Source organism: Lagopus leucura, unplaced genomic scaffold, assembly GCF_019238085.1.
Source record: "Lagopus leucura isolate 7727_CA_CO unplaced genomic scaffold, USGS_WTPT01 Super-Scaffold_1, whole genome shotgun sequence".
Taxonomy (NCBI): domain Eukaryota; kingdom Metazoa; phylum Chordata; class Aves; order Galliformes; family Phasianidae; genus Lagopus; species Lagopus leucura.
Window position 1 is genome coordinate 1842106 of NW_024962250.1, and position 27514 is coordinate 1869619.

At 39.7% G+C, this 27514-nt stretch overlaps 1 protein-coding gene across 2 annotated transcripts in view; it reads left to right on the forward strand.

Moving 5' to 3' along the window:
* Window positions 1–27514, forward strand: part of EHF (ETS homologous factor) — a 61770-nt gene that overhangs the window by 24427 nt on the left and 9829 nt on the right. The window contains exons 1-5 of one of the 2 annotated variants that reach the window (XM_042871770.1): window positions 3400–3503; window positions 21815–21914; window positions 24555–24800; window positions 25118–25177; window positions 27372–27440. In XM_042871770.1, coding sequence (XP_042727704.1) covers window positions 21818–21914; window positions 24555–24800; window positions 25118–25177; window positions 27372–27440 — 472 coding nt within the window. In that variant the 5' untranslated portion in view covers window positions 3400–3503; window positions 21815–21817. Of the gene's footprint in view, window positions 1–3399; window positions 3504–21814; window positions 21915–24554; window positions 24801–25117; window positions 25178–27371; window positions 27441–27514 lie in introns of those variants that run through there. The other variant, XM_042871777.1, reaches the window with a different exon arrangement.

Consider the following 27514-nt stretch of genomic DNA (forward strand, 5'->3'; position numbering starts at 1 on the left):
CGGAGGAGCTTTAAGCTCTCCAAACGTGGATGGATCTTACTGAAAGTGGTAAATAGCATGTCTTTAACTCAATAGCCAGCTGTGATCCATCCTTGCTTCAAGTTCCTGAGCTTTGCAAAAAAAAAAAAAAAAAAAAAAAAAAAGGCAGGAGTAGTTTTAACTGTTAATGTAAGGAAAAGTATTCTCTTTTTTTTTTTTTTTTTTTTAAATTTCCTGGAGATATATTATACACTATTAAGGATGAAAAGTATACGAATATAGCTCACATGATGGGAAATTTCAGTTTATCTAAACAGCTAAGGCAGAGAATTCAGAAACCTGTAAAGAAAAAATTGTCTTGCAAGCCTAGGTAGCATGCAACTATAGTAATAGGTGGTGCTTGCCTGTAACATCAAATCTGTTTGGAAATAGCTTCTGTTCTGCTCCTTGTGGTCTTTCTGAAGTTCTTACAGAAATTGTATTATTCTACAGCAGATTTTATGAGTCACTTCTGATTTTGCTGTAGAAGACTGAAGACACATTGTACACTTGCTTCTGATTGCTGGGCATGTCTAACCTACCTATCAGCTTCTTATGCTTTCCTTTTGATATTCCACTGAAATTTAACAAATGAAGCATAGAATAGTATCACTGGAAAAGTAGAAATTATCACACATTTGTTCTCTGTTTTCATCAGGTGTCAGACGCCAATTTAAGGATCTAGACTGATTTAGATAATTTCCTCCATGCTTGATGGTTGCAATTAAATTAATTCTGAGAATCTGTACTGACACTACAACCATCCTGTGAACGTGGCCTCTTAGCTCCTAATTAGAGAGGTTTTCATGTTTCCTCTGCCACCTAGAATTGTGTGGGGACCAAAATCATGCTAATTTTGTGGTTCTAGCGCTGCAGAAGAATATGAAGAGGGAAAAGTCTGCCTGTCTCCAAAAGCCACCTGTAATACTCTCTGCGCTGAACCACATGTAAGTGTCAATAAGCATAATCAGGAGCATGGGGGCAGCATAGCTGGCCTGGTAGGGCAGTAAATTTAAGAAGCCACCACCCTGTGTGGCACCCTGCCTTTGAAAATAGAACACTACTTAAATAATGCATGCTGGTATGCTGGCCAAGTTAGCCTCACCTTGCCCAGACCTGTTGGTACAATGTGCTTTTTTTTTTTGACTGTCTGGAAGTATTCTGGGCCTTAGCAACCAGAGCTGTCTCTGCCCTTGGGAGCTGAGACAGAAAAGGCTTGCAGCCACACAAACACAAAGTGACATACCAGTCTAAGTACCATATTTGAATCAAAGTTCTGCCACTTTTGCTTGTGCCCTTACTGACAGTAGGAAAAGTCTGATATCTGTAGCCATGTTGAGATCCTGTGGTCATATCTTCCTGTGATGCTGCTGCAGCGTATGATGAGACATTCATCTTCATCATTTACTCAAGGGGGCGGTGTAAGATGTGGTGGCTTCCTTGTTAACGATGTCTTTCCAGGGAAGGGAAATGCTCTTTATTGCTTTCTTATTCTTTGCTTACTTCTTAACTTTTTCCTGTTCTCCTGCTCTGGATTGATCAACTCATGCTGATATGATGATAAGGCATTATTTTAATGATGAAAGCTTTAGTATGAATGCTCACCCAAGAGATGAACTGGTATGCAAATACTTAGACTTGGTGACATGAGTACTTAGAAAAACCTCACAGATACGTGACTTACTTGTGAAGACTCTGAGCAGTTGCCTCGCTGTTTTCATGGACATCCTTAGCCCTTGGTGTTGTAATTCCAAGATGGTACTGCTCCCAAGATGGAAATTTACAGCTGCCTTCTTCATCAGGGTCAACTTTCTTTGATAAGTGAGAATCGAGATGAGCAGCCATGAAACTTGACTTTACCTTGGGCGAAAAGCAATGGGATCTTCTTAAACATCGCTCGTGTTCAGGCACACCTTATTAGTGTGAATGAAACCAACTTAGATTTTAATATCTTCAATGTGGATGATAGGAACAAAGGTGACATTCCTCAAGAGTGAGATTAATCTTGAAATCAGGTTCAGAGTAAGTAATGTGTCTGAAATGTTTCCTCTACACTGACAGTTGTCCTGATTAATAATTAATAGTGTCTTTGACTGTTGAAGGACGATTCATTCCCTGTGATGTGTGAATCTAGCACCGAGAGTGCTTGTTGGTGTCTGTTCAGAGGGAGATTCCAGGGCCCTGGAACCAAAAATGAAAGGTGGCTGGAAAATTCATTTCATATAGACCTCTGAAAAATCATGGAATAAAAATATTCAGCTATTATTGTCTTATGCATACAAATTAACAAAACATTGAAACTTTCCTATGTCAGTAAATTGTGATAGGTGAGGATTCATATTTTAGGTACCTCATTTCTCACACAGGTTGCTGATTGCAAGCTGGAGAAGTAACTTGTACATAATCAAGGCCAGATTCTCAGAACTGTCTTTTGAGACCAAGTATTTCATGAGAAAACAGCCTTTCTGTGCTTTTCATCTCAGCCAAGAGTTGAACTCAGGACTGGATTAGTGAAAGGATCTAATCCAATGCCCTCCCTGTGGCTTGGAGGAGCAAAGAAAAAGATTTTGCCTGACTCCTATGGTGTGTGGAGTGCCTTAAGAAAAGTTTTAGCTCTCCCTTGCTGGTCAGAACCCTAAAAATCAGGAAGCTTAAAGCAGATAAATATAAAACCAGAAGCTCACCTGCAGATTTTTTTTTCCTTGCTGATCTTTGTATAGCTGTCTTTTTATACTCGTCCCTATTTACACATAAACTAAAGATTTTGTTTGCATTTTTTCCTTTTTTCTTACTTCTCCCACATACCTGGAGAAGCTGGAGGAACAAGAGACTCCCCCTTATGGAGACTCATTCATTTCACAGGAAGCTCAAAGTATGAAAAAAAAGAATCAAGTCCATAGTATTGGCTTGTCCAATCACCTGCCAGGCAGCACAGGGCTATTTTCTACTATGCATCTTCTAATGTTATTTCCAGCCTATTTTTAAGGTAGGACATTCCTGCTTTTCACTTCTCCTCATTCTAATTATAATCTCCCTATCTACCTGAAATAACCTCCATTTAAAAAAAAAAAAAAAAAAAAAAAAAAGGGGATTGTCTTAAAAAAACAACTACAAAGAAATCAATCCCTCATCCATTACCAAGTTTCTCTTTTGTTCTGGAGCCACACGTGTAACCTGGTTAGACCTGTTCTCTTTGAATACTGAGGACTGAGCTGGCCTTATGCAAATGCTCCCAACCTCGTCTAGGTTGTTGTCGTTGCAGACCCAATCAAATGAACAGGAAGTGACCTAAGGAATTCCCCCATTGGCTGCCTGAGTGTTCAGCAAAATGTTTTAAAATTAATATCACATCCATTTATCTTCACTCCTGGGAGTCTTTAGAAGAGATAACCTAGTACCTGTGTTTACCCTACCTACCGTTCTTCAGACTGTCTTTCCATTGCCTCAGTTAAGGATTTCCACTCCAGAATCTGCAGCTAAATGAGGTAAGGTGTTTGGGTTATTATTTTTTATATGCTTCCTTTAAATTAACACCAATGAAAAAAAAAAAAAAAAAAAGAACTGTCTGCTGGACTCATGCCCACCCTACCGAGCCCCTCCCTTCCCAGTTTGGAACAGGAGCTAAGCTCATTAGATCAAAAGGCTTTTTTTTTTTTTTTTTTTTTTGTAACATTACAGTATATACTTCTATTTACCTATTTTGAACTTGAACCTTACTTATGTTTAAATAATCTTGTTGTGTTTATGTTTGGGGCCAGATCTACTATCTTTATTCATGCAGAATGTCACTGACCTCACGCTGAGCCACTGGCTTCCTCAGAATTACTCAAAGGTTCTGAGGACCCTTGTTATTATGATATATCTAAGAATAATAATTTTGGGGTCAATTTTGTTGTTCAAATGATGAGAGGTCATCTGTTCAGTAAGGCAAGGGATGAGAAAGTAGACCTTCTCACTAGCACTAGCGCCATGTAACAGAGACCCTTCACTAGGATGGCACTTCTGGTGTGTTTAGGGAAGAGGTATTGATGGTGATTGTACTGATGACAAAGAAATACTAAAGGAGTTTATAACTTGGCCCAGCTCTGTTCTCAAGGGAGTCTCTTGGCAGCTCCAGTGGTGAGGGGAATCGTCACTCTCAGTCCCATCTAAGTTAAAGCACCCCAGAGAAGGGATCTCAAGTACTGAATTGGTAAATACAGCATGAACAGAGACCTGCAGTGTCTCCTCTTGTTTAATTTGCTTCTCTTCCAATGGTAATTTTATTTGAATAGAACCAGAATTGGCCCCTTAAGGTATAGACACAGTAAGAAAGAGACTTTAAAAATTCGGCTTAAGGAATGGTAGAGGTGCACATAAGGAAAGAGTTACTTGAAATCTACAATGATTGTGTAAAATGTATGTGATGGGCATTATGATAAATATTTGTATTTTATCCATGAGGCATTTTAAGCGGGTGCTCTTGCGTTATACATAATTTTAGAGTTATTTAATTTTATCAGAAGTGAACTTTTAGATTATTGCGTCTAAACGTATGTCACCTTTTCTTCTACGTTTTCATGTTCATTTTTGAAATGAAACTGCTTTGTTAAGATAGAAATGGACCTTGAGCTTAAAGTTTCACTGAGTGATTTTACTTGTACACTTGTCACTGCATTCAGTATAGCTATCTTGTAGCAACATTTCCTCTAATTTGTGAAAATTTGAGAGGGATAATAATAATAATAAAAAGCACTCCTTTAAGTACTGTTTTGATAGCAAATTTGTGGGTAGCAATTTAAGCCACTTTTCTGACATCTGTTTTGCACTGTAGAAAGTACCACAGCTGAAAAACAGAGCAGGTTTATACTTAATGCAAATGTAGAAACCAGAGAGAACAGCTGCAATTAAAACTAGAAAAACAGTAGGATTAAGGTACTTTACCAACAAATATCGCAATTAATGACACTTTAATTCCTGGCCCTTACAGGTTTTAAAGCCAGAAGTGACTGTTGTGATAACAGCAGGATTTCCCAGAATTTTTCAGAAGTAGAGGGCTTGAAGTAGAGCTTATATTTTAGAAAACTTCCAAACTTGAAGAAAAAAAAAATAGAAGCCTGTAAGTCCAACAATGGGAAATTCAACAGAACTTTTAAATTAACTTTTTAAGCACTGTTCCTCTAAAAATATTTTGTCTCATTTTCAGTCTGACTTGGTCTAACTTCAACATTCAGCCACTGGGTTCTGTTACCTTTTGATAGCCAACACAAAATCCCCCTGAGTCACAAATTTCTGTTCCTTACTGTGGTAGCTGTTTGTAGCTGTGAACAAGTCCACCATCAGTCTTATCTTATACAAATGCATTGAGTACCATAGGCCCTTCCATCTCATGGAAAAATCTTTGTTAGTTCCACTGTACATTTTTCTGTCCTTTGATCTCTTTGATGATTATCTCTAATTTTTCAATATCCTCTGTAAAATTTGGATGTCAGGAGTGGTCACACGCAGTAGGAGCAGCAAAGCCAAGCACATAAAAACTATGAGTCAATATATTTGTGTTTCTGCCCCCAGAAGTAATTTTTTTTTCTCCTAAAAGGTGATGCCTTCCCCCTTCTGAAAGCTCTGGATCAGAAGTTTATTTAGCATGGTTGATTTTTGTGGAGTTGTTGTCCTCCAGACCCCCTTCTCACCTCTTTGTCTTGGTCCTACATGCGGGGACAGTGTTACCATTAATAGCGCTGATGTTGTTTGCTTGCATTTTTTTTATTTTTAATTTTCCTAGTCCTAGTGGTTATTATAAATCCCTCAAGAAAATAAGAGTATATTCCTCCCAAGTCACAGTAATAAATAAACCTGTATCAGAGCAGAATTGTGTTTCTACCCCAGCAGAAATTAGGTAATGCTTCATAGCAGTTTGTAAGGTGACAACAATTGTTATTATCCCAGTGAGGGTGAGCTCAGTTAATAGAATGTGGTCTTTTTAACATGGGAAATATTTGCTTGTCATTATTTGCTTGTGGTATTGCCACAGCGATGTTATATTACTTCAGATATTCTCAAGTTGTTACGAGTTTTCAGACGTGGCGAAAACAAACTGTTGGAGAGCTGGACTAAGACAAATAATTTGGCTCCAACTGAACTTACTTCACTTCTTTTCATTACCAGTGAGTTTTACTGTTAAAATCAGTACTTGTTCTGTCTGGGAGGTGCGAGGTAACAAATTGCGATGGAGAGAGATCAAACTAAAAAGGAAAATTCATCCAGAGACACAGATGAAGAGAGATTAGAGAGGAAAATGAAGGATTTCTGTAGGTGTCTCTGTCCAGACAGGACTGTTGTGTTAGTCTGTTGCCTCTCCCACAGCAAATCAAACAAATAAATTCTAGGAGAATTAATTTCTGTACATGCTGAAGAAGTACATATGGTCAGTTCTTAAAGCAGAGGTTAAATGACTTTGCCTTTGTGAGCTCGGAGAGCTGTCCGCGACACCTTTCCAGAATCAATACTTGCCGTCTCTCCTTTGCTCACCCCTTACTTACTCTGTCTAGCTTAATGTTGGGACCAAATCATTCAATCTTCTCCCGGCAATTTTTCCACTGATTGCAGATTTACCAGGGTTTGTTCTGTGGAGTCTACAGTTACTTATTTTCTGTTGCTGTTGATGTGCTTCAGTTCGCACAGAATTGTCTGAGCTCCGTCTGCGATACAGCCAACACCACCTCCATGGACTGGAGCAATAGCCCATGGTACCGGAACAGTGAGACGGAGCTAACTGGCTTAAAAATTAAGTCAGAGTGCCGAGACTAAACTACAAATAGATGAATGACCCCTTCTTGTTTTGATGGAAGTTTGACCACCCTCTATGGGATTTCCTATGGTCTTACAGTGCTCTCCTCGTAAGTCTTCCTTCTGTTGTGAAGAAGGAATTCTTGCTGAAGTCTAGGCGCTCCTGCAGTAAACAGCACATAAAAAGAAAAGGGTCACAAGCTTAATTGTCTGCTGTCATTGCAAATGACACATGATGTCAGCATGTGGTAGAATCAAATATAAAGGCATTGCTGCACATGAGGAAATGAACAGAAATGCTAACAATTTCTTTACCTTGCGCAGTTTGTGATGTTTTGTTGAGTCTTTTGTCCAGTCTGGCAGCTTAGCTATTGCTAAGGTTTTAAGGATAAGCTTACGGAGTTCTCTTCCTAATGATAAGTTCATCGTGAGCACCAAAAATGACCCCCTATCTTCAGCAAACCCGCTGGCTTTGGTCACCCACCCAACCTCAGAGGTGCCTCGGGTGTCGGCTGCTCCTTCTCCCTGTGCTAACCTTCAGCCTATACTGCAGTTTGTGTGTATTTCAGCCCCTGATTAACCAGGGACACTGCAGACTTGGTGAAGGCAAAATTCATGAGTAAAACTACTGATAGAAAGCATAAACTAAGAAGGGTTTGTTCATACAGTTGGCATATGGAAAAGTAAGGATTAATTTGTTTTCTGGGGATGCTACCTGTCTTTCCTTAGTATGATAGATGTTTTGAGCTGTATTAGGGGTGCAACTTGAAGCAAATCCCTCACTGAATGCCTAAAATGCTTGGGACATTTGTTGGTTGTTGGCCTATAGATGGGTGAGAATGAGTAAACATGGAGTCATGTAGCCAGTGGAGCAACCAACTGGCAGTTGGCACTTTGCGTGTCTCTCTATGAGGACGATCCCTGAAAGGCTCCCTTTCCAAAAGCTGACTTTGCACATGGTTGTCATTACCTATTCCTTTGCTGATCTTGTAAAATGTGCTTCACAGGAAAGAGTATGAGAGCGAGTAGAAAAAAACAGCTAGCTGAGTAGTGGCTGGTCATAGACCAAAGAGATTGGGCAATGAAAAAGAATTGCTTTGCAGTGGTGAAAAGAAAGCCGTTCTATTTGGAGGATCTGCAAATATGAAGAATAAAATAAAAAATCCTGCCTATTGGAGAGGAAATGCAGTGGTGTAACCTCTTAAGATATTTTCTCAGTCTGCAATCATTTGTAGCCAGAAAAGCTTCCTGAGCTCCTGCGGGTCTGTAAGGATTGAGCTTCTATGTGTAAAAATATACTCTGTTGTCCAGATTTCTGGTGCCACCATCATAAAAATAAATATATTTTTCAAAACTGTTCTGGATTCTCTCTTTCACCTGGCAGTGAGTAGTAACTAATTTATATTGCTCTGTTATTAATGATCCTGTGTAAAACTGCCCGAGATGCTATGGTCAGGAATGAGACTAAATGAACAATATAATGATTACCCCCAAACTTTCTTAATGGTTTTTACTGAAGCTTATAATTACTATTGCACAACAGTGTAGAAGCTTGCATCTTGATGATGCACTTTTAAAGTATGCTTGGTTAAGCAATTGTCTCATAGATTGGCATGGCCATGAAGGGGCTTTATCAGGGAGTCAAATTCTGACACATTGAAGGTGCTGTTCTCATCTCTTTCGCAGTGGGATCTGCCATGCCACTCATGTAAAGCAGACTTCACTCCTAATGTTCCCAGGCAACTGCTCTGACAGAAGAAGATGAAAAACATTTTAGAAGACTGAATTAATAGGTGATTAGACAAGGAGATATCCTTAGAGACTTATCAAAAGCGTGATGTACAAAGTGAAATAGATACAGATTTTCCTTCATTTAGGGACTGGTAGATATCTTTACCCTCCCTAAGACTTTTGATGGAGCTCTAATACTGTGCAAGAACAGGTAGAAACTTATCTTCTTCCTTTAAAATCACAAATGATTAAATATTTTTGGATGATAGTCAAATTGTAGTCAATCCAGCAAATCTTTCTCAGTCTGTCTGCAGCCACTCCCGATAGGCATACACTCAGACACGCTGCACAAAGTACATGCACACGCACATCCCTTATCTCCTGCATGGGCTTTCTTGCCTAACTTTTTAAAGTAGATATTCAAATATTTGCCTGAAATTCAGCCAATTTTGTCTGATAGTCTGAATAATTCCTTCATTTAATCCTTTAAAATGTAAAGTGACTTGTGTTCAGTGTATTTTGTCAGCAGACAGAAATGGGTGACTTGTGCTGTCCTGCACTAAGTGAGGGATTGCTCGTGCCAACATCCTAAGCCTGAGCTGCCTATGAGTTCTGTGATTCTGTGATGAGTTCCCTCCCTCCCTCTGCTTTTGCCCAGTGCTTTGCTTGGTTTTCCTGCAGGAGCATGAGCTGTGTGCCCAGGGCGGCCCTTCCCTGAGCCCCGAGCAGAAGTCGGCAGCTACTGCAGCATCGGGTGCTGCTGTGTTCAGCATCACTGTGTTGATGGATGTGATGTTCACAATCAATGCTAATATAATGTGAAAAGCTAATGAGGTTTGGGTGAATTTAGCATCAAAGTGTTAGCCTGCCTTATGATACAGTGCGTCTTTGATATTGAAAAACCAGAAACAGCTTTTACAAGGATCTGAAGAAGGATATAGAAGGATCTCTGCTAACTGCCCCTCCCTAAAATGTTCAAGTTGGTATAGCTTCGATAGTATTTAAAAATTTAAAAAGTTAAAGTTGGTATAGTTCAGATGTTAGTAAGTATTCTTTAGAAGAAAATAGTTGTTTGAAAGAGCCTAGAAATATTTTCTTATGTTTTGTAGGTGGAACCTGTTCCAGCTAGCTCAAGGACTAAGTGAGATAAATACTCATAGAGAGAAGCAAAAAGAACTGAGGGGAAGGAGCTTTTCTCCCTGCTTCTGACTCCTCCAGCCTCCGTCCTACAGGTCAGCACGCAGACGCTGGAGGACCTGGCATTTTTGTGCCATAGAGAGAGAACTGGAGATGCTGTTTTTGTCTGTCTCACTGGCTCCAGGCCGTTGGTGGTCTCCAAGAAGAAGCTTCCTTAGCTAGATCAGCCAGTCTGATCAAACAGAATGCAAAAGTAAAAGAGTAAAAAGAAATGAAATGGAAAGAAAAGAAATAAGGAGGAAGAGATATTCCAGCACTTGGTAAAAGAGCAGGATCAGGATGGCAAGCTCCACATCACAGCTTGTGTTTGGGATGTCAGATCTGGTACCCGCAGAGAATGTGCTCCAGAATCACAGTGGCAAGCTCTGAGGGAGTCTCCAGGTGCCCACATGGGCAGAGCCACACGAGGCAAGGGCTTCCAGTGCAGCCGCCCCGCAGTGACATTGCTGCTTGCTGCAGTGATATCGTGGTGTGGCTTTGGATGTTTTGTCTTCTACAGTTTTGCGTAACAGGCTGAGTTGCGTACTTGAACAGCTTGAATATAGGTTTTTACATGCCAGCTCATAGAGATGGGAATCCTACCTCTTTGCTGCAAGGAAACTTGCTTTTTAAAGTTCGTTGTGATTTAAAAGGGGAAAAAAAAAAAAAAGCCTTGAAATAGCCACAGTTCCACATAACAGAAATTTTGAATTTCAGCCAGCTCAGGAATTTCTAGCTCTTTTTCAGGATCATGCATAGGTCAAGGGCAGCTTTTTTGATTTAATATTTCAAGTGTAGATTTAATTGTTTGACTAAGTTAACATTCAAATCTCTACTAGGTACATAATAACTATGATGCGTAGAAGAGACTTGCTTCCGTCTGAACAGGTTTCTTTTCTACAGAAAATTATTTCCCTTATTTTATGTCTTCTCTTTGCCCTAACAACAACAACAACAAAAAAAAAAAACAACATGATCATCCTTAGCTCATCTGCATGTTGAAATTTTTTGCTGGAAACATGATGCAATGGAGCTTGCACTGGAGGATGTGAGTGGGACTGACTTCTTATATGACTTTAGCAAATCATTTCAGCTCTGTGTCTCAATTTTCATACTTGTCATAAGGAGGCAATACCAGTTTCTTCCATCGCTTCTGTGCTTTGTGCTATTTAGTGCCTTGTCTGAGGACACTTTTTTTTAGTGTGCTTCTACAATTGCTATAGATGGATGCTTTTACAGAAGATGAACCCTGCAGGCTTAGTTTTCAGCAGACCTTAAAATTAGTCTGTTCCTAGCTGAATGCCTGCTTCTTGTGAATTTCATTTATTAATTTATTTTGGTAAATAGCAGCTGGAGTGGTGGAGTGTGTGTAGGTGAATGGAGACAAGCAAACCTTCCCAATGCTTCTGGTTTTCTTTCTCTCTCGGCAAGGATCCTCTGCCCCTTACACTCAGTTTGCTGGTTTCTCCTGCTCACTTTCAAACCACTCTTTTTCCAGCTGATTTTGCTTTACGTGTTTTGTGCAACACCTCTTCTGATGTCAGTCTTGGAAGAGGGTGTTACTTTGCCCTGTTGGGATTTCAGTCAGTGGAAAAGTACGGTGTTGAGCCGTCCTCCTGACACCAGTCTGTTCTGTAGCAAAGGACTATTTATGAAGCAGGAGAGAGTTCACGTAAGAATCGTAAGAGTACATTTGTGCAGAACCCAATGGGAAAAGCTGTATCGTCAAACCGGCCCAGGCTGTTGAGGCAGATGCCTGGCTTTGCTCTTTTGTTTATATTCCAACAAATCAAAGCTGACCTGTGTTGTTATCGGAGTAGAGCAGCAGGTGCAAAAAAATAACTCTGCTGCCAACTCAAACGAAAGGGTAAGGCTAATACCCTCTGGGAGGTATTGAGAAGATAACAGAGGGCCATGCCAGCAACTGAATTAACGGCTCTATTTACGGTGGGTTTTACTTAACAACCTGCTCCCAACACAGGCACATAAATACTCCATTGTATTGTTTAATGCAGCCACTGGAGAAATCAATGAAAACAGGATGGGCAGCTCTCACTGTGCCAGCTGAGGAGAGGCACTGTGAAACGTTGCTCCCCTAATTGTGGCCAGGAGACAGAGGAAGCTGCTCTGGGCTTTTACAAAAGCAGGAAGATGTTTTCCACAACTTCTTCTTGCTTTGCCTGTAGAAGGTGGCTGTGGAGCATGAAAACTTTGCTCCCTACTTTTTCTGGCTGCTTTTAATGAAGGCAGAAAGCCTGAATGAGCCCTCACTAGTGTTCCAGCGCTGTGTGGCTGCGGGAGACGTTTGGCTTCCCCTTAAGTTCTGGCCACGTGGGGCCAGGAGCGTGTGGCTGAGTAAAATGCCAGGGCAGTGGTCTCTCAACCTCTTATTCTTAACACAGTAAATACAGGATGAAGAAATATCGAAGAGATAACAGAGTTCCAAATAAAAGTGCTTGCTCAATGCACAAATACGTAAGACTATATGGCAGTCAAAGTAATGGTCAGTGAGCACCAATGAACTGTTTCACTGATAGCTGCCGTTTGGGCATGTTTTCCTTCACAAACATCTGCCCACCCTGGGATATTTCATAGTCTAGAGAGCAGTGCTGGAGGCGCAGATGTATTGGATGGAGCTACTGTCATTCTGGTGGAATCAATATTCCCCAGCCTGGCACTGGGGAATGTGTCTGACTAGAACAGAGGAGTTAACAGTCAGCTGTACAAACCCTCTCTTATCAACTGTAACTCATAATCCTTCCCATTACAAGCCCTCTACTACCCCTGTTATGTCTTTTCCTTGAAACACCCTTCTGCTTTCATGACAGCAGAAGAGTGTGATGACATCAGGCTGGGCAGCCAGTGGGTTGAAATAAAGGTACAAATGCTGCTGCTGACTGGCTTAGACCTCCAGCAGCCTGTGCTTGGACCTTATTTAGGATAGGACACTTTGCTCTCAACTCCCAGCTCCTCTATCATAGCTAACTCCCATTTATGCCTTTCATGTATTTAGTGAGCAAATGCTTTCAGTTTGTTAACTGAATTAATTCATGTAAAAAAAAATAGTAGTCTCAATGAGAAAATTTGTTAATCATAAGTAAGGCTTTTACGTATGAAATCTTAAATGGACAACATTTATATTCAAGATTTTATCTCTGCTATCAAAAGCAGGAAATTTTCCAAAGTGAAATCCAGCTTGCTAACAGTTGGTAGTATGGGAAATGAAAAAGAAAATGTCTTTCTGTATCCTGAGTCAGGTTCTGGACAACACCAAAAAGCCCAGTAACTCTAAGTGAGAAGATATTATGGATTAATGTCCATAGAACCAACAGGCACCACCCTGGAAGAATGTTAATGTAGAACGATCTCTAGGCTGTGTTAGCTGCATGTCCTGAGTGGGGTACTGGCAGCACAGGGATGTGAAGGCACAGCTGCTCTCAGCCTTATCATGCCTAGGGCTCACTGTGCCCATGTCTGTAGGGCTGCCATCCCTGCTGGGGAGGTCTCTGCCTTCCTCCTCCTGCCCAGGCACCAGAAGCTGCTCACACGGACCTCCAGAACACCTTCCCTTTTGTGGTGCCCAAGTCACATTCCTTATTCTGTGCAGTCCTCGCACAGAAATCAACCCCAAAGAAGAAGCCTGTAACTTCCAAGCAGATGCTCTTTGTAAAAACACAATATCTGTAACTGTTAAAAAACAAATAAAAAAAGCAAGGAGAGGAAAAGGATATTTTTATTTTGGAAGTAGGCAAATTAGTGGTTGTTACTACTGAAACCAGACTAGTCCCACTAAAAAAAAAAGAGAAGTTCTGGTGGTGGCAGTAGTTAAAATATACTTCTCTATGAAATATGGGCTGCTGCAGCAGTGCATGTCAGACTCTATACATCAGAGTGGCAGTTATGACATAAGTGTTTCAGCTTCTAAAGAGAGCCAAGTATGAACAAAGCCACAATTTTTGTCATTATTTGCTAATAACTGATCAGTTGCACAGTCTATGTTAGCAGCATAGAAAGCAGATCCCCCAACACAGACTCAGTCTTCAAGGCAATACAGAGAGAAGCTGTCGTGAAAGGTGGAGGGAAGTGGTTGGGGAACTAGAGCCAAGGGGAAAAGAGAAGGTGTTAGAACATGATGGTAGTATTTTGTTAGCTGATGAGGTTCTTGCCTAATTATAGGTAGGTAGTTTGTCAAGCTACAGGGGTATCTAGAGTGCTTTTTGGCCATTTGTATATTTAGTGTATTGTAAGCAAAAGAAAGGTGTTTAGTAAAAGGAGATTAGGAAGATGAGCTGGCTCCTGGTTAGAGGAAGGATGTACCAGAGAGATAGGAAGGACATGAAAGAAGGTGTGGAGTTGTTCCATGAGGTGTGGTATTAAGTGCTGAAAGAAGAATAAAGAGCAAAGGCAGTTTTTCCCATTGTTGTGTTTTCCAAGACTCTGTACCCCTGAGGCAAGACTGATGAATCTATTGCAAATGACTTCTAAATACTCAGGAAAAAATGGCTGGCCCAAATTATCATGAACTTGCTGAGGTGATGCAGACAGCAATAAAGGGAGTGCTATATGCCAGTCGCAGCCACGTCTTGCAGGATCATCTCCAAAGAACAACAAAAATCCTACTTTTTTTTGTCAGTTATTTGCAACCATGTCTACATATTCAGAAAATTCTAAGCGTATGATTGTGCAGAAATGACGTGAGCATTTATCACAAGAAATAGAACCTTTTCTTGGCTTGCTTTTAATTTAGCCGTGTGACTGCCTCTTAGATACAAATCTGTGAATGGACTTTCTGCATGAGGAGAGTGAGCTTTTTGACAGCAAAATTGGTTATGCTATTTTCTGTCTTACTCAAAAACTAGAGGCATGGCAAGAAGATGTACATCTAGGCTGTGCTGTGAGGAGGAAGCAGGGATCCCAACACTGGATCCTTGTTGAGAGGCAGGTTCAGTTTCCTCTGCTGAGCTAGCATAAGTGTGGGTAAAATTTTCCAAAGTGCCAACATTTGGCAGCTAGTAGTGTCAGGCACATCTGTGCCTTGAGGACCGTGTGCTTGTAGTTGGCTTTCTGTTTGCTTCTGATTTAGGAAAACAAACAAACAAAACCTCTGTTGAAATTCTCTCTTTTATTTTCATTATACTAAGTAGTACCTTGAATATTGAAGCCAGTTCATATGAAGATTGTGGATTATGGAGAAAAAAAAAAAGGGGGGGGACAGAGGAAAAATACTCTATGAGACTTTGCATATAATCAAGTAAATTTTTGTTTTTTGCATTCATAAAGTGAACTTTGTTCTCAATCAGAAAGGAAGCTGAACTATGGTTTTGTCTTTAAATTACATCGTTAAAAGGGAGATAAGAACCAAACCCTGGAGCGGAGGGGTAGCTCAGATACAGATCTAGATCCTAGCTTTTCTACTCAGGCTTCTCTTTGGTTAAAATATATATGCAAGATTTTGAAGCATCCATATGAACATGTTAAAACAACCACCACATATCTCTTACAAAAGTTGCCTTGTAGTGCATCATGAAAACCAGATCTTTAGTAATAAAAGATTCCAACCAAGCTTTATTTGACTTTGTTTATTGTGATCCTATCTGCAACACAGGTAAATGCTAAAAGCTCCTTTTCTATTCATCTTCCTTTTTCTAGTCTTTCAGTTTACCTTCATATATACGTTTAATAACAAGGTTCAAAGAAAACAAAAGAATAAACCCAACTCTTCCTTTCCAAAAGCCCACAACAGTAAATGATCAAGGTCTCAATATACTCTCTGAAAGCTTACCAAGAGCCAGTTTTGCACATGCAAAGGTGGTTTTATGCATATGAACCACAGCCGTATACACCAGAAACGTAGAAGCATAGGAATGTGCAGTTCAGAGGAAAGAAAAACATAGGCCCCAAAGCTCCAAACCAGAATCAGGAATACAAAGAGTTTGGAGGATTAGAAAACTTTCTTATAAAAATGAATAGTTGAACTTTACACTCACAGCATTGTTCAGTAAGCACGTTTCGTTGCTGTGGCCTAAGGGTACATATGATGGACTAAAAAATGAAATGCATCAAACACCGTGTATGTTATATAACAAGAACTGCATGGGCTGTTATTGAAACAGTAACTTACAGGTCACAGTGAGGTGGCACTCAGCTGAGCTTTGAGTTGTGATGTGGATCCCTGTGGATCAACCTGCAAAAAGTTTTTTGTTGGAGGCTTCTGTCTGTTTTTTTGAACACTAAAATAATGGGTTTGAAGCAAGGAGGCGTGTGATTACTGTATGTGGATCTGCATGGTTAGGAGAGATCCTAACAGGAAAGGATCACAGTGAGTTCTGACAGAGTTGTATCTCATCTGGGATTTTGGCATAGATGCTGAGGGTGAATGTGAAACTTTTGCAAAATAGATGGATAGAGACTGTAAAGCACTCTTGGGGTCATCCCTAACTGTATTTATTTGTGTGGTGGCTCAGAATTAAACTCTGGTACCCTGGTAGCAATGCACTTTAAATGGGAGAAAACAGCAGAAGACTGAAAGCTCATGGTAACATGCAAACAGGCTGTCGACATTCATGTATTCGGTTTGTGCCTGCTGCTGGAGATGTAAAATAGGTGGTTGGAATGCAAAGCAGCTAATTGATCATAGACGTTTCAAGTACAATGCAGTTGTGTTTCTGAAATAACCGTATGTGTAAAGCAGGGCCACGTGCTTTGTTGTGCATCTCCTTTGTTTCTGATGTCTTGAAAGCTCAGCCCATTGCCATCTTTTGAGATTTCAAGAAAAAGCTTAAAATCCAGAATCTGTTCCTCTGCAGCTGCAGTTATTATCTGGTATCATTTATTTTAGATTGCTGTTTAACTGCTTGACTGCAATCCAAGGCAAAGTAATGGTATAAAATATTTAACATACTCTGTAGATACTTGTTCCATAAACTCCAAGCCCTGAAAAGCAGGGATTGTGTCTTCACTGTGTACATAACATACTTCAAAGAAAATAGGCCCAGGTGAAATCTATATTTGAAGTTCAGCCACGATGGTAAAAGGGGAAAAATGGGGAAGGATCCCATAGATAAATGCGCCAAAAGAGATCCACCCTTTTGGACACGCCAGGAGGAGCTGCACTGAGCTTGTCTCAGCTAGAAGTCACTTTTAGACTTTGCATAGCTTACGGGTGGAGTCATAGTTTAATAGTTCCAGTCAGTTTTGCCTTAGATATTTTTTTGTCTTTTGCATAGAGTGCGTATTACAAACCAGAAAGCTGTACGCCTCTCTCCCCTATGGGCTCCACACCCCCTCATATTTGTAATTAATGAGACCCTTAGTTCAGTTCAGTGTTGTAATGTAAGCAATTGTACAAATCAATGTCAGTGCAATCGCTGTGGTTGGAGCTCTTTGGGATTCACTCATTTTCTCTGCATTGCTCGTTCTCCTTTCATGTTGCGTTCAGCATTTTCCTGTCATTTAATACACGGTGTTCTTGAAATATTTGAGTTCAAAGAAAGGAGAAATCCATTATTTGGCTGTTAAGGCTCATTGGGGTGAATGTGGAAATGGGGATCAGGGTAATTTACTTTCAGAGCACACCTGTAGTGCAATAAAATAATTTGCATACAGTGCGCTATACACTGTTCAAGGTTCAAGGATTTGTAAATATGTTTTTCTGCAATGCTGGGTTTGCTCCCTTGCCCAGCCATGGTTGTTTCTGGTACCACCATGTACTCAGATTAGTCCGGCAGCCAGGACAGATGAGAGGACCAGAATATCTGAGCTCTTATGGCTGCAAAGTGGCCAGGTTGTGGCTTGGTCTGAGCTCCTCCTGACTCCAGTAAGAGCTTCATTAAGAGAGGCCTTCAGGCTTTGGACTTTGAATACCATCTGATATATCAAATGTAGGTGAAAGAGCTTTTTTTTTTTTTTTTTTCTGGGTGCACTCATGCCCTCTAGTAGGACTCTCTGAAATGAGTGCTGCTTAGCACCAATGCACAACTATATTTAACCTTGCTGTTTGAGTAGAGCATTGTTGGATTCTGCTTACAACTGTGCCATGTTTCTGGTAGTGTTTTAAGATTGTAATTCAAAGGTGTCACATCTCTAGTGGAAGAAACTAGGAATGTCTGTACAGATACCTGCAACACACACACAAGAGTGTATGTGTGCAAATATGTGTATACGCATATGTGTATTTGTACATACACACAGAACATTTCATGTGCGCTTTCATTCATAATGTACCACGTCTTATTCAGTACTGAGACATATCCTAAGACTTTTATTTTGTTTTCCAACATCTCATCTTAGTTAGAATCCCTTTTTAGCACGGTTTCCTGAGGAAATGAGGCTTTTGTGGTTATTTTTTCTGTCTGTTGGCTTTTGCAATTGGCCTGTAACAGTCTTTGAGTCCCATTGCCAATTTTAATTAAATTTGATATGGGGTAGAAGTCTGAAAGATATGAAGTTCTTTCAGGATTAATGAAAACAAGCTGCCAAGTGGAGGAGAAAAATCTATTAATACCCTGTCTGAAAGAAGGAGTGAAGCTTGAGCTCACTCCTTTAAGACAACGAGATATTATGAATGCCCCAACCGTGGGAAAAACTTCAATCAGCGCTCACATCTTACTAGACACTCGAGAATCCAACCACAAGATACACATTCATAGGAAACCAGGCTTCATTAGTTCCACCGTTCACTTTGATATATGGCATACGATTAAAAGAAAACTGAACATATTATGTGTCCTTCCCCTTGAGGCTTCACACCCTTTAACCAGGTTTGTCTGTACACAAGGGAGACTTGAGGATTTGGCCCCAAACTAATGAAGAGCACACCCGTTCCAATATCCTGACTCAAAATCTTTCCAAGTATGAGATGAGACACTGCTCTAAGCATAAATCTGTCATGAACTCGTATCAAAGAAAGGCATACACTGGATGAAACGAAGAAAATCACAATTTCATTTTCATAGAGAAAATATTCTTGAGCAAGATGTGCACACTTCCAAGCAAATTCATGGAAGTTATGTTAGTGGAACTTTATATTCACTCTGAACAAAGTGCTGGAAATCATTTCCAAATAAGCAACGCTCTTGCATTAAGATACAGGAGGTGACATGGCAATTTTCAAGTTACAAAAAAACCCAACCCAGTACCTTGAATAGCACCCATAACTTTGGGAAAGTTTGGGTCAAAGCTGAATCTAGTCCTGTGCCAGTGGTTACTGTTGTATCATGATTTCTTCTGCTCGTGAACAGCTGTTTCCACAAGTGATGTGGAAAGATAAGTTATTTTGGTTAAAATAATTTGTATAGCTTTCAGAAAGAGGATGTACTGATTGATTAATTTGCAAAGTTCCACATACATTGTCTGGAAATACTATTAATGTTGTAAGGAATACTGTGAAGAGCAATTGTGTGCTAGACTATGACAGGGGAATAAGATTTCAAGGGAGCATGTCAGGAATCAGAATCTAAGGAAAAGGCTTTCAGAGTGCTTCTAGTTGGTGTTCTGACGTTTTCTGCTTTATGCTGGAAACTATGCAAGACTTAATTTTTTGTTTATTTAACTTTCTATAGCTTTAGTCTCTGAACCAAAGTGTCATAGTGTCTTTTGGTTTGGAAATTCATCTGATTAGGTAGAAAGAAAATAAAACAAGAATTTACGTAGTAGAGTTTTCAGAGCAAAGGTACACAGGGCCTTGAACATGGAAAGCATTTCAGATTGTAAGCATACATTTTCTCAGACATTTTTATTTGAGCAAGTATCAGGCATTAAAATTGTGTGGAGTTCCATAAACTGTAGAAACTGTTTAAAATGACATAACACATGTGAATCCTTGATGATCTCTGCTGAAAATTTGACTGGAGATCTATCAGTTGAAATTCAATATTAAATGCCTAATGGACTTTTTAAAAAGAAGAGAACTCATCAAACTACGTTCCTGAGAGAGTTCTGTTAATCCTCAAGCTTTATGGTTTTCCCAGCATACCTGGTATTCTACCTCACCTTTATTTGATAATGTAATAAGTTTTGTATCATGAATACTTCACTTGTATAAAATCTTAAGAACATAATTAAATCTTAAATGATTAAAAAACGAGTCAGTGAAATAAATAATTTGATAAATCTTTCAGTCTGTATCTGCTCAGAGGAGTGAGTATGTATTTACTTTCAAACATGCATTATCACTGAAAAGCATCCATCTCAAGTGTATGAGATAAATGATATTCATGTTTTATGCTGAACAAAGTCTGTGTAAGAAAATGAAATGTTTCCTGATCTCAGAGTACCAAGTCACTTGACTTTAACACAGGGCTAAAGACGTCTTCTTTTCTAACCTGCACAAACTTACTGACTGATACCCCGTCATCTTTTATTTGGCCATGGATTTTAGCCATGGGGGGACGATAGGTATCACTCAATTGCTGACATTTTGTAACATCACATATCTGATACAAGAAAAAAATTTCACCAGTCGTCACTGAATCACGGATTTGTTAGAATTAAGAGTAGAAAGCATTATGTCATTCTATGTAGCAGAAAAAAAAAAGCACTGAAGTAGGGTATACTGTAAAGGATTATTCCCTGTGACACATTTCTTAAGGCTTTGGATTTTTCAGTGATTCTCAACAACCTCTCTCCATTTATAAATGTACATCAATGTGGAGTCAGGGAAAAGGCGTAGAGAGGCTCTCCTAAATGTGTGCACTTCAGTAACTTTTACGAATGTCGTCATTTATTGCAAATGATGGAGGTATGTGTCAGCCCAGATCTTTTTCAGGCAGTTCTTTCAAGGCTGCGACTCTTCTTAATGACTTCTTCTACCAAAAATGTTCTTGGTATGAGCTTGTGAGGGTCTGACAGGGCACTCAGTGGAAGTTTTCTCATCCTCCTCAGTGGGGAAAAGGCCAAGACCATCTTTTTTAACTTTCATAGGTGCATTTTTTTTTTATTTCAGCCTCTCTGTAATTTCAAAGTGACATCCAGCTACTTTCACGTGCCCTCCTGAGCTCTAAAAGTTTTATTCTTACAGCCTCCATGGCTTTTGATTTAGAAGGTTTTGAACAACAGTTTGTTCTGTGTGCAGTTATATAACAGCACTGTTCTGAAACCTTTGTATTAGTTAAAAATTACTTTTCTAAACTCTTGAAGAATGTTCGTGCTGTGCGGTTATAATGTGTACTTATAAGCTTGCAACTTGAAACCATTGAAAGATAATTAAAAAGTCATGAGTACCTGTAGTTGTGGAGCTTTGTCTATGTTCACTGAAATGATTTAATGTGTGATAAATATGTGACATTTTTTTAAAATACCATCTAAGTAATTTTGCTCAAACTTGTCTTACCAAATAAAATAACAGTTTTGCCCATGATGCTAAAGCTAACATAAGTAGAAAGGAAAATTTGTCTCACTTGTCTCATCTTTGAGATCTTTGACTGCCCAGTTCTTCAGTGGTTCCAAATGTAGGATCTCTGCTATCTGCAGCTGAGAGTAGGTTAGGGACGCTGTTGACGCAGATCAGAAAGAAACTGAGCAAAACTGAGCAAACTGAAAAAATATTCCTTGTAACATTACCTCCCTGTAGCATTTACACGTGGGTCCCTCTGTGTGAAGGAGTTTCTCAACTTGAGTTCTTACCATGAGTTCTTGTATAGTTTAATTTGCAGTTATTGAAAAATCTTTTCTTTCTCCTAAAAAAAAAAAAAAAGAAAAAAGAAAAAAGAAAGAAAAGAAAATCCTATTTTAACACATTTTCGCTTTAAATCTAAAAGAAGAAAAATTAAAAAAAGTCAAACAACTTTGTTTTTCGTTTCTCAAAGCTTGGCAATTTTCCTGTATTGCTCTGTCAGGATCCTTGTCTTTTCATTCGGCTTCATTTCTGATTACGGATTATTCATTTATGGATGGGCAGCTGTAGAAACTTGCTTCTTGCATATGCAAATCAAGCATGGTAATGTTTATCATAAAGAGATTTTGTGGCAGCTGAAAAGGGGTTGTGGCAACATGTTCTTGATTTCAATTGTATCTTCTACAAATGGAATTGGCTTGCTCACTTTACCTTCAGTGGATTTTTTTTTTTTACCATTTACCTTTTGGACTAGACACTGCTCACTAAGCAAGCTGTTCAATTCACTTACAGATCATGATTTTGGAAGGAGCTGGCAGAATGAGTATCAATTCCAGCAGCAACCTACTCCACCAGCAGCCTTCCTGGACAGATGGATATTCCACGTGCAATGGTAGGAGGAATTCAACAGCTCTGAGCTATGTGTTTTTATTTTATTTTTTTGGTGGGAGAGGATAGGCAGGGGTGGAAGGGACTACTTAACCCTTAAATATGCACAGGTATTGCTTTTCAGTGATACTAGTTTGCTGGAGTTTCACTTCATGTTGGAAAATTTCCGTTTGTATTTTCTTTGTCAGAGCTGAACTCACAAAACTTAAATTTCTGAAAGTGTCCAGTTTATTTTGTTACTGCTCCTTTTTGTTAAAATGAATTTCAAGATAGCAGAAGAGTCAAATGTTCCCTCTCCTCAGTCCAGAATTCTTTCTCTGTCACATTTACCCCTCATGCCCTCTCTGAACCGACATTACTCTTCAGCACTAATCACCCCTCCGGCTTTGCAGGGGAGTAGTCTTTTTGCTCCTTCACTATATTTGCTTTTTCAGCTCAAATTACTAGATAGCTATCTAATTAGACTGGCATTAGGGCACTAGATAGCTTGTGATCTGAGAACTTCTTTGTTATGCACAGAACCATCTCTTTAATTCCATATATGCCTTCTAATGCCTAAGAGCTAGTGATGACTTTTGCACCTAAATTAACTTACAAGGTGTCACACAGGGTGAAATTTATTATTCTATTCTTGTGATGATTTAGCTGCACAGATACACATTCTCTCTATATATAAAAATGTAGATACAGATGCATAGATAGACGTGCAGTGTTTCATCTAGGTTTGTTTTCCTCACCCAAAATAGTGCTTTGAAATCAGTGCGTAAACCTTAAAATCTAAGCAAACGTGTTGCAGTTGTTCTTCTAATCTACAGAGTGGTACAAAAAACTTACAGCAAAAGTTCCTATTCAGTGAAACTTGTGTTTGATTTTTTTTTTTTTTTAATGTGTAATTTCTAAATACAAAGAAATACAAAAGTGAGCTTTGAGTAAATGTATCAAGCTGCCTATAAGCTGCCTGTAACAGAATAATGGAAAAAAAGTCTTGACTGATCTTGCACAGGATCTCATAAAGATATGGATTTGGATTTCCCATTGAGAGATCCTCAAGCATTCACACATCGTTTGAAGTTACAGGAAACCGAAAGCATAGACCAGCCTCTACAGTTACCTACCTCCTCACGTCCATTTCCCATGCTAACTCCTTCCTCTCATTAAAGACTTGTGCTTACATTAGAGAATCTCTGAAAATTCTTGACTCTTCTGAAATGATGGGAATAAATTCAGCCTCCTTTTCAGGGAACGCTTCTTGGTTCCTTCAAACCTTCACTTGCCAACATACCAAAGTCTTAGTCATTTCTGTACTCATTCCCCTAATCCTTCAACAGCAGGATGAGTAACATCTACCTAAAGCACTGACGCAGACTTTGCTGGCCAGCGTTGATAAAGGAACATAAGTAACTGTGGGCTTATTCTGTGTTCATCCATGGGCTCACACTGTGCATTGCATCTCATCTGAAGAGACCTGAGGTCTAGCTGAAACAGTTTCCTAAAATGTGCCAGCTCTGTAGCTTGTAGTCTTCTAGCCATACCCCTTGCTACTTGTATTTCTCACAGCTGTGTGGGAAAGACTGTGAAGGACCAGATTTGGTACCAGTGAGAGAAACAATGTGTTGGTGCGGAGCTAACTCAGAGCCAGAGCATGGCAGTCTTTCCTTTTCCCATAATTTAACCACCTCTGCAGTCTGTAATTCTTTCATCCTTAAATGAACCTTCTTGCTCTTCTGAACATTTTATCATGCCGCTGTCTCTGCCTGGCCTTCCCCGCTGTCCTCCTTTCCCAAGGAATAAATTGCACTGAACTCCTTTTGCTAACTTCTCTGAGAGGCTGGATCAAGGCAGTCCTACCTTTGTATATCTTACATCTTATCTTATCTTGTGTAATTATCCTGTCCCCGCATATGTTTCCTTTCATTTGTACATATAAATTATTGTCATGCAGTGACATACAACTGAGGGTGGTTTGAAAGACTGACCAAGAAAAGATTCAGACATCCTAAGAAGAAAATTAGGTAGTTCCCTTAATTTCAAAATGAGTTTTACAATTATATTCAGAAATCATCTTACCAGACTACAAAGATAACATGCATTTGTTAGAAGGTCAGCTCTGCCCTGATATTGTAGGCCGTACTGATAGATTTTTATGTTAGAGCAATTTAAGAGTGCCTTGTTTTTAGTGTTCGTTGGCTGAATTCCACAATTCATATTCAATCTTTATACAAACAAAATTTCCACTGCTCATTATGTGGATTTTGCAAGGCTTTTCCATCGTTTTCTTATGCACTAATACACTTTTCCCACGCACAGATCAACACTCCTTTGTGACAGTACTCCTGCAGTTTATCTTGCTCCAAAGAATCTTTGGTATATTTAGCCAACATTACTAAATTCATTTCTACTCATTCAACTTCTTAAGAGAGGTGTAAAGTAATATATTTCATTTTTAATTGGAAAACTGAGTAAAAAAACAACAACAACAAAAAGATGTTTTTCTCCAGCCGTAGGTACTGAGCTAGTGTTAAAGACTGAAAAGAGTCTAAGTTTGTGGACTTCCAGGGCGTGAAATTTATGTATGTAACTTTTCTGTCCTCAAAATAATCCCATGGTGTTAACAGAGCCAGTTAATACTCATTTTCTTCTCCAGTGTCCAGCAGTTTCTATGGAACCCAGTGGCACGAAATACATCCTCAGTACTGGACGAAGTTTCAGGTCTGGGAATGGCTGCAGCATCTCCTTGATACCAACCAACTAGATGCCAACTGCATACCCTTCCAGGAGTTTGATATCAACGGGGAACATCTGTGCAGCATGAGTCTGCAGGAATTCACGCAGGCAGCTGGGACAGCAGGGCAGTTGCTTTATAGCAACCTTCAGCACCTAAAATGGAATGGTAAATAGACAGTAAGCTACGCAGGGGATAGAGACGCATATACGATTGTCTGAATTTTCGAATCTTCAGAAGCCACTTCTGAAACACACCTGGCAAATGTCATTTGCTTTGTTTGCTATATTGCTAACGCCTTACTGACTATATTACTGTATCATTGCTTATGTCACATATAAGGCAGAAGGATCAAGGGGAAAGGTTTGTATTCCACTCCAAAATTAGCTCTCTGGCTCAACTGCAATGGTTTGTGCTTGGAACTGTATCTTTAATTCTTCTCTGCTTGTTGTTGCATGTCCTATCTGCCATATGCTTTCTTGCAGGTCAGTGTGGAAGTGACGTGTACCAATCTCATAACGTCATTGTGAAGACAGAGCAAACAGGTAAGTAATTGCTGGGTAACTGATCTTTTTATGGGGAAAAGGGGAAGTTGTCCATTGCAAGAGAGAGATCACAACAGCATTAATTGCAACGGCATTTCACACAGATTTAAGGAGATAACACAGATATCAGTCAATCATTTTTTTGAAGCTTCAGGTAGCACCAAAATACCTTCTCATGTGGCCACTTTTGCTGGGAGAATACTGTAACACCACCTGCCTACACTGATGTTCAGAGTTAGTATAGTGTGCAGTGGTCAGAGAGTGCAGTCAGAGAGTGTAGAGAACATCATTCTTTGCTTCATTCAGCAGATTGCAAAACAGTTCACAGAAATTTAAGTTGTTGGTTTTTTTTTCTAAAGAGGAAAAATATTTTGCGAAGAAGTGCTGTTAGTGCTTTGAAATGTGAGGAAATTTCCAAACCAAACATATTTGAGTAAAAAATTTAAAATGTTACATTTCAGTTTCTTCACGTTTCAGTTAAACTGAAATTCGTGGTAGCATACGTCTGCATTTTTCCTGCAGCAGTCCCTTATTCCATTGTATTTGTAGCTAGATGCTTTTCCTGCCTGGGCCGTGTTTCTCCAGGGAAAGAACTTCAGTGCACTCTGGGCACAATTATTGTGCCAGTTGCTTTTACCAGGACAGCTCCGTCTATATCTGAACACTGTCTATCACATTGGTCCCAGCATCTTTGCCTGTAGATATATTCATTAGCCACATTTTAGTATTTCCTGACAGCAGGAGTACAGACTTGTAGTGTGAGGTGTCTCTGACAAATACTGCCAGCCAATTCATTCAGTGATCCTGGAGGAGCACAGCCTCCCCAGTCAGGGACACTCTTCACCTTCTCCTTGCAGCAAGCAAGCATTGCAGTCGGCTCCCTGCCCGTGCCCGCATGGTATGGGTGGCATGCATGCAGCAGCCTTGATGCTTGCCCTATAAGAAACCACAGTAATTCTTCAAGTCCTGATTTATGAGATCCTGATATAATGTTAGTCTCTCCTTCAAGTAGAGATACACAGGGCTCTGCACAGTACCTCTGCCACACATCCTGGAGAGATCAAAGCCCACCATTGACTAGTGCTACTCACTGTGCCTGCTGGTAGGGTGGACTGGTGCAGACTGGGACTCCATATGAGCTGGCAGGGGTGGGCTGGTGGTTTAGGGGGGAAAGCCTGCCTTGTAGGCACTGAAATAGGATGAAATGTGAAGACAAGCTGTCTCCCCACGTTCTGGCTGGCTAAGGCCTGTTTTCAGAGGCAACACTGGGCAGATCAGGTGTCCAAACAAGCAAAGGGTGTGTGCTATTGTAGGAACACAAGCTCTGGGTGCCCAAACATGCAGCTATTACTTAGCATGCCTGCTAAATTCCTATGTCATAAGTGGTAACTCAGCCAACCATGATTATTTAGCTATAACTCTTTTTTTCCCCCCCCCATTTATGTGAACATGAAAAAAAAAAAAGTAAAACATGGATTTGAACTTCAGATCTCATCCTTTCTGAGCTTGAGTTCAAAAGAAAAATAAGTGTTTAAAGCTTCTAACCTCAAAAATGCACTGTAAAAAGAGTAATTTCCTGCTCACTGTACGGCTTATAAAGACAATACTTCTGTATGTATTGATCCACCTGACCAGAAGGTCACTAAGTCATATTACTCTTTAAGCTTACTAGTGGCTTTTGGGTTAAGGGTGGGGACTTACGTGCCAGAATAAAATGGTTCTGCTTTGATGTTTCTCACTATGTGCTTACACATGAAGTTCTGTCTTGGAGGGGACTTTCGAGTTCCACTATTATAAAAATAAATACTAATTATAAGCATTCTCTTGTTCTACTAGATATTTGAGAGCACTTTCATTTTCATGGCACCAAAGAACTGTCATAGAATTAGAGAATTAGGGTAGAATTAGAGTTGTTCTGACATAGGAAAATTCATTCCAGGGCAGGTATAAATGGTGTCTTAGGAAAAGGAAAAGGCGGCTACATTATTTTGTAAGTCAGTGCTTTGTGTAAGTATGTTTGCCTGAGTATGCAAGCCCTAATCCACAATTTCAGAGAAAGAAAGTAATTTTTCACTTAGCCCCTTCAATTCTCAGTTCACTGTACCTTCTGCACATTTCTTACTGCTTTGTCTGTCTGTATTCATCCTTATGTCCTTTTGTTGATCTAATTTCCCTCGTTGTCCTTCACCTTCAGATCCATCGTTAATGGTGTCCTGGAAAGAAGACAACTACCTGTATGATAGTGGCTATGGTAGCACAGTAGGTAACTACCCTCACTATACTTCTTGCTTTTCTGAAGTAGCTCTATGGTTGTAAGAGGACCATTACTTTAACTGT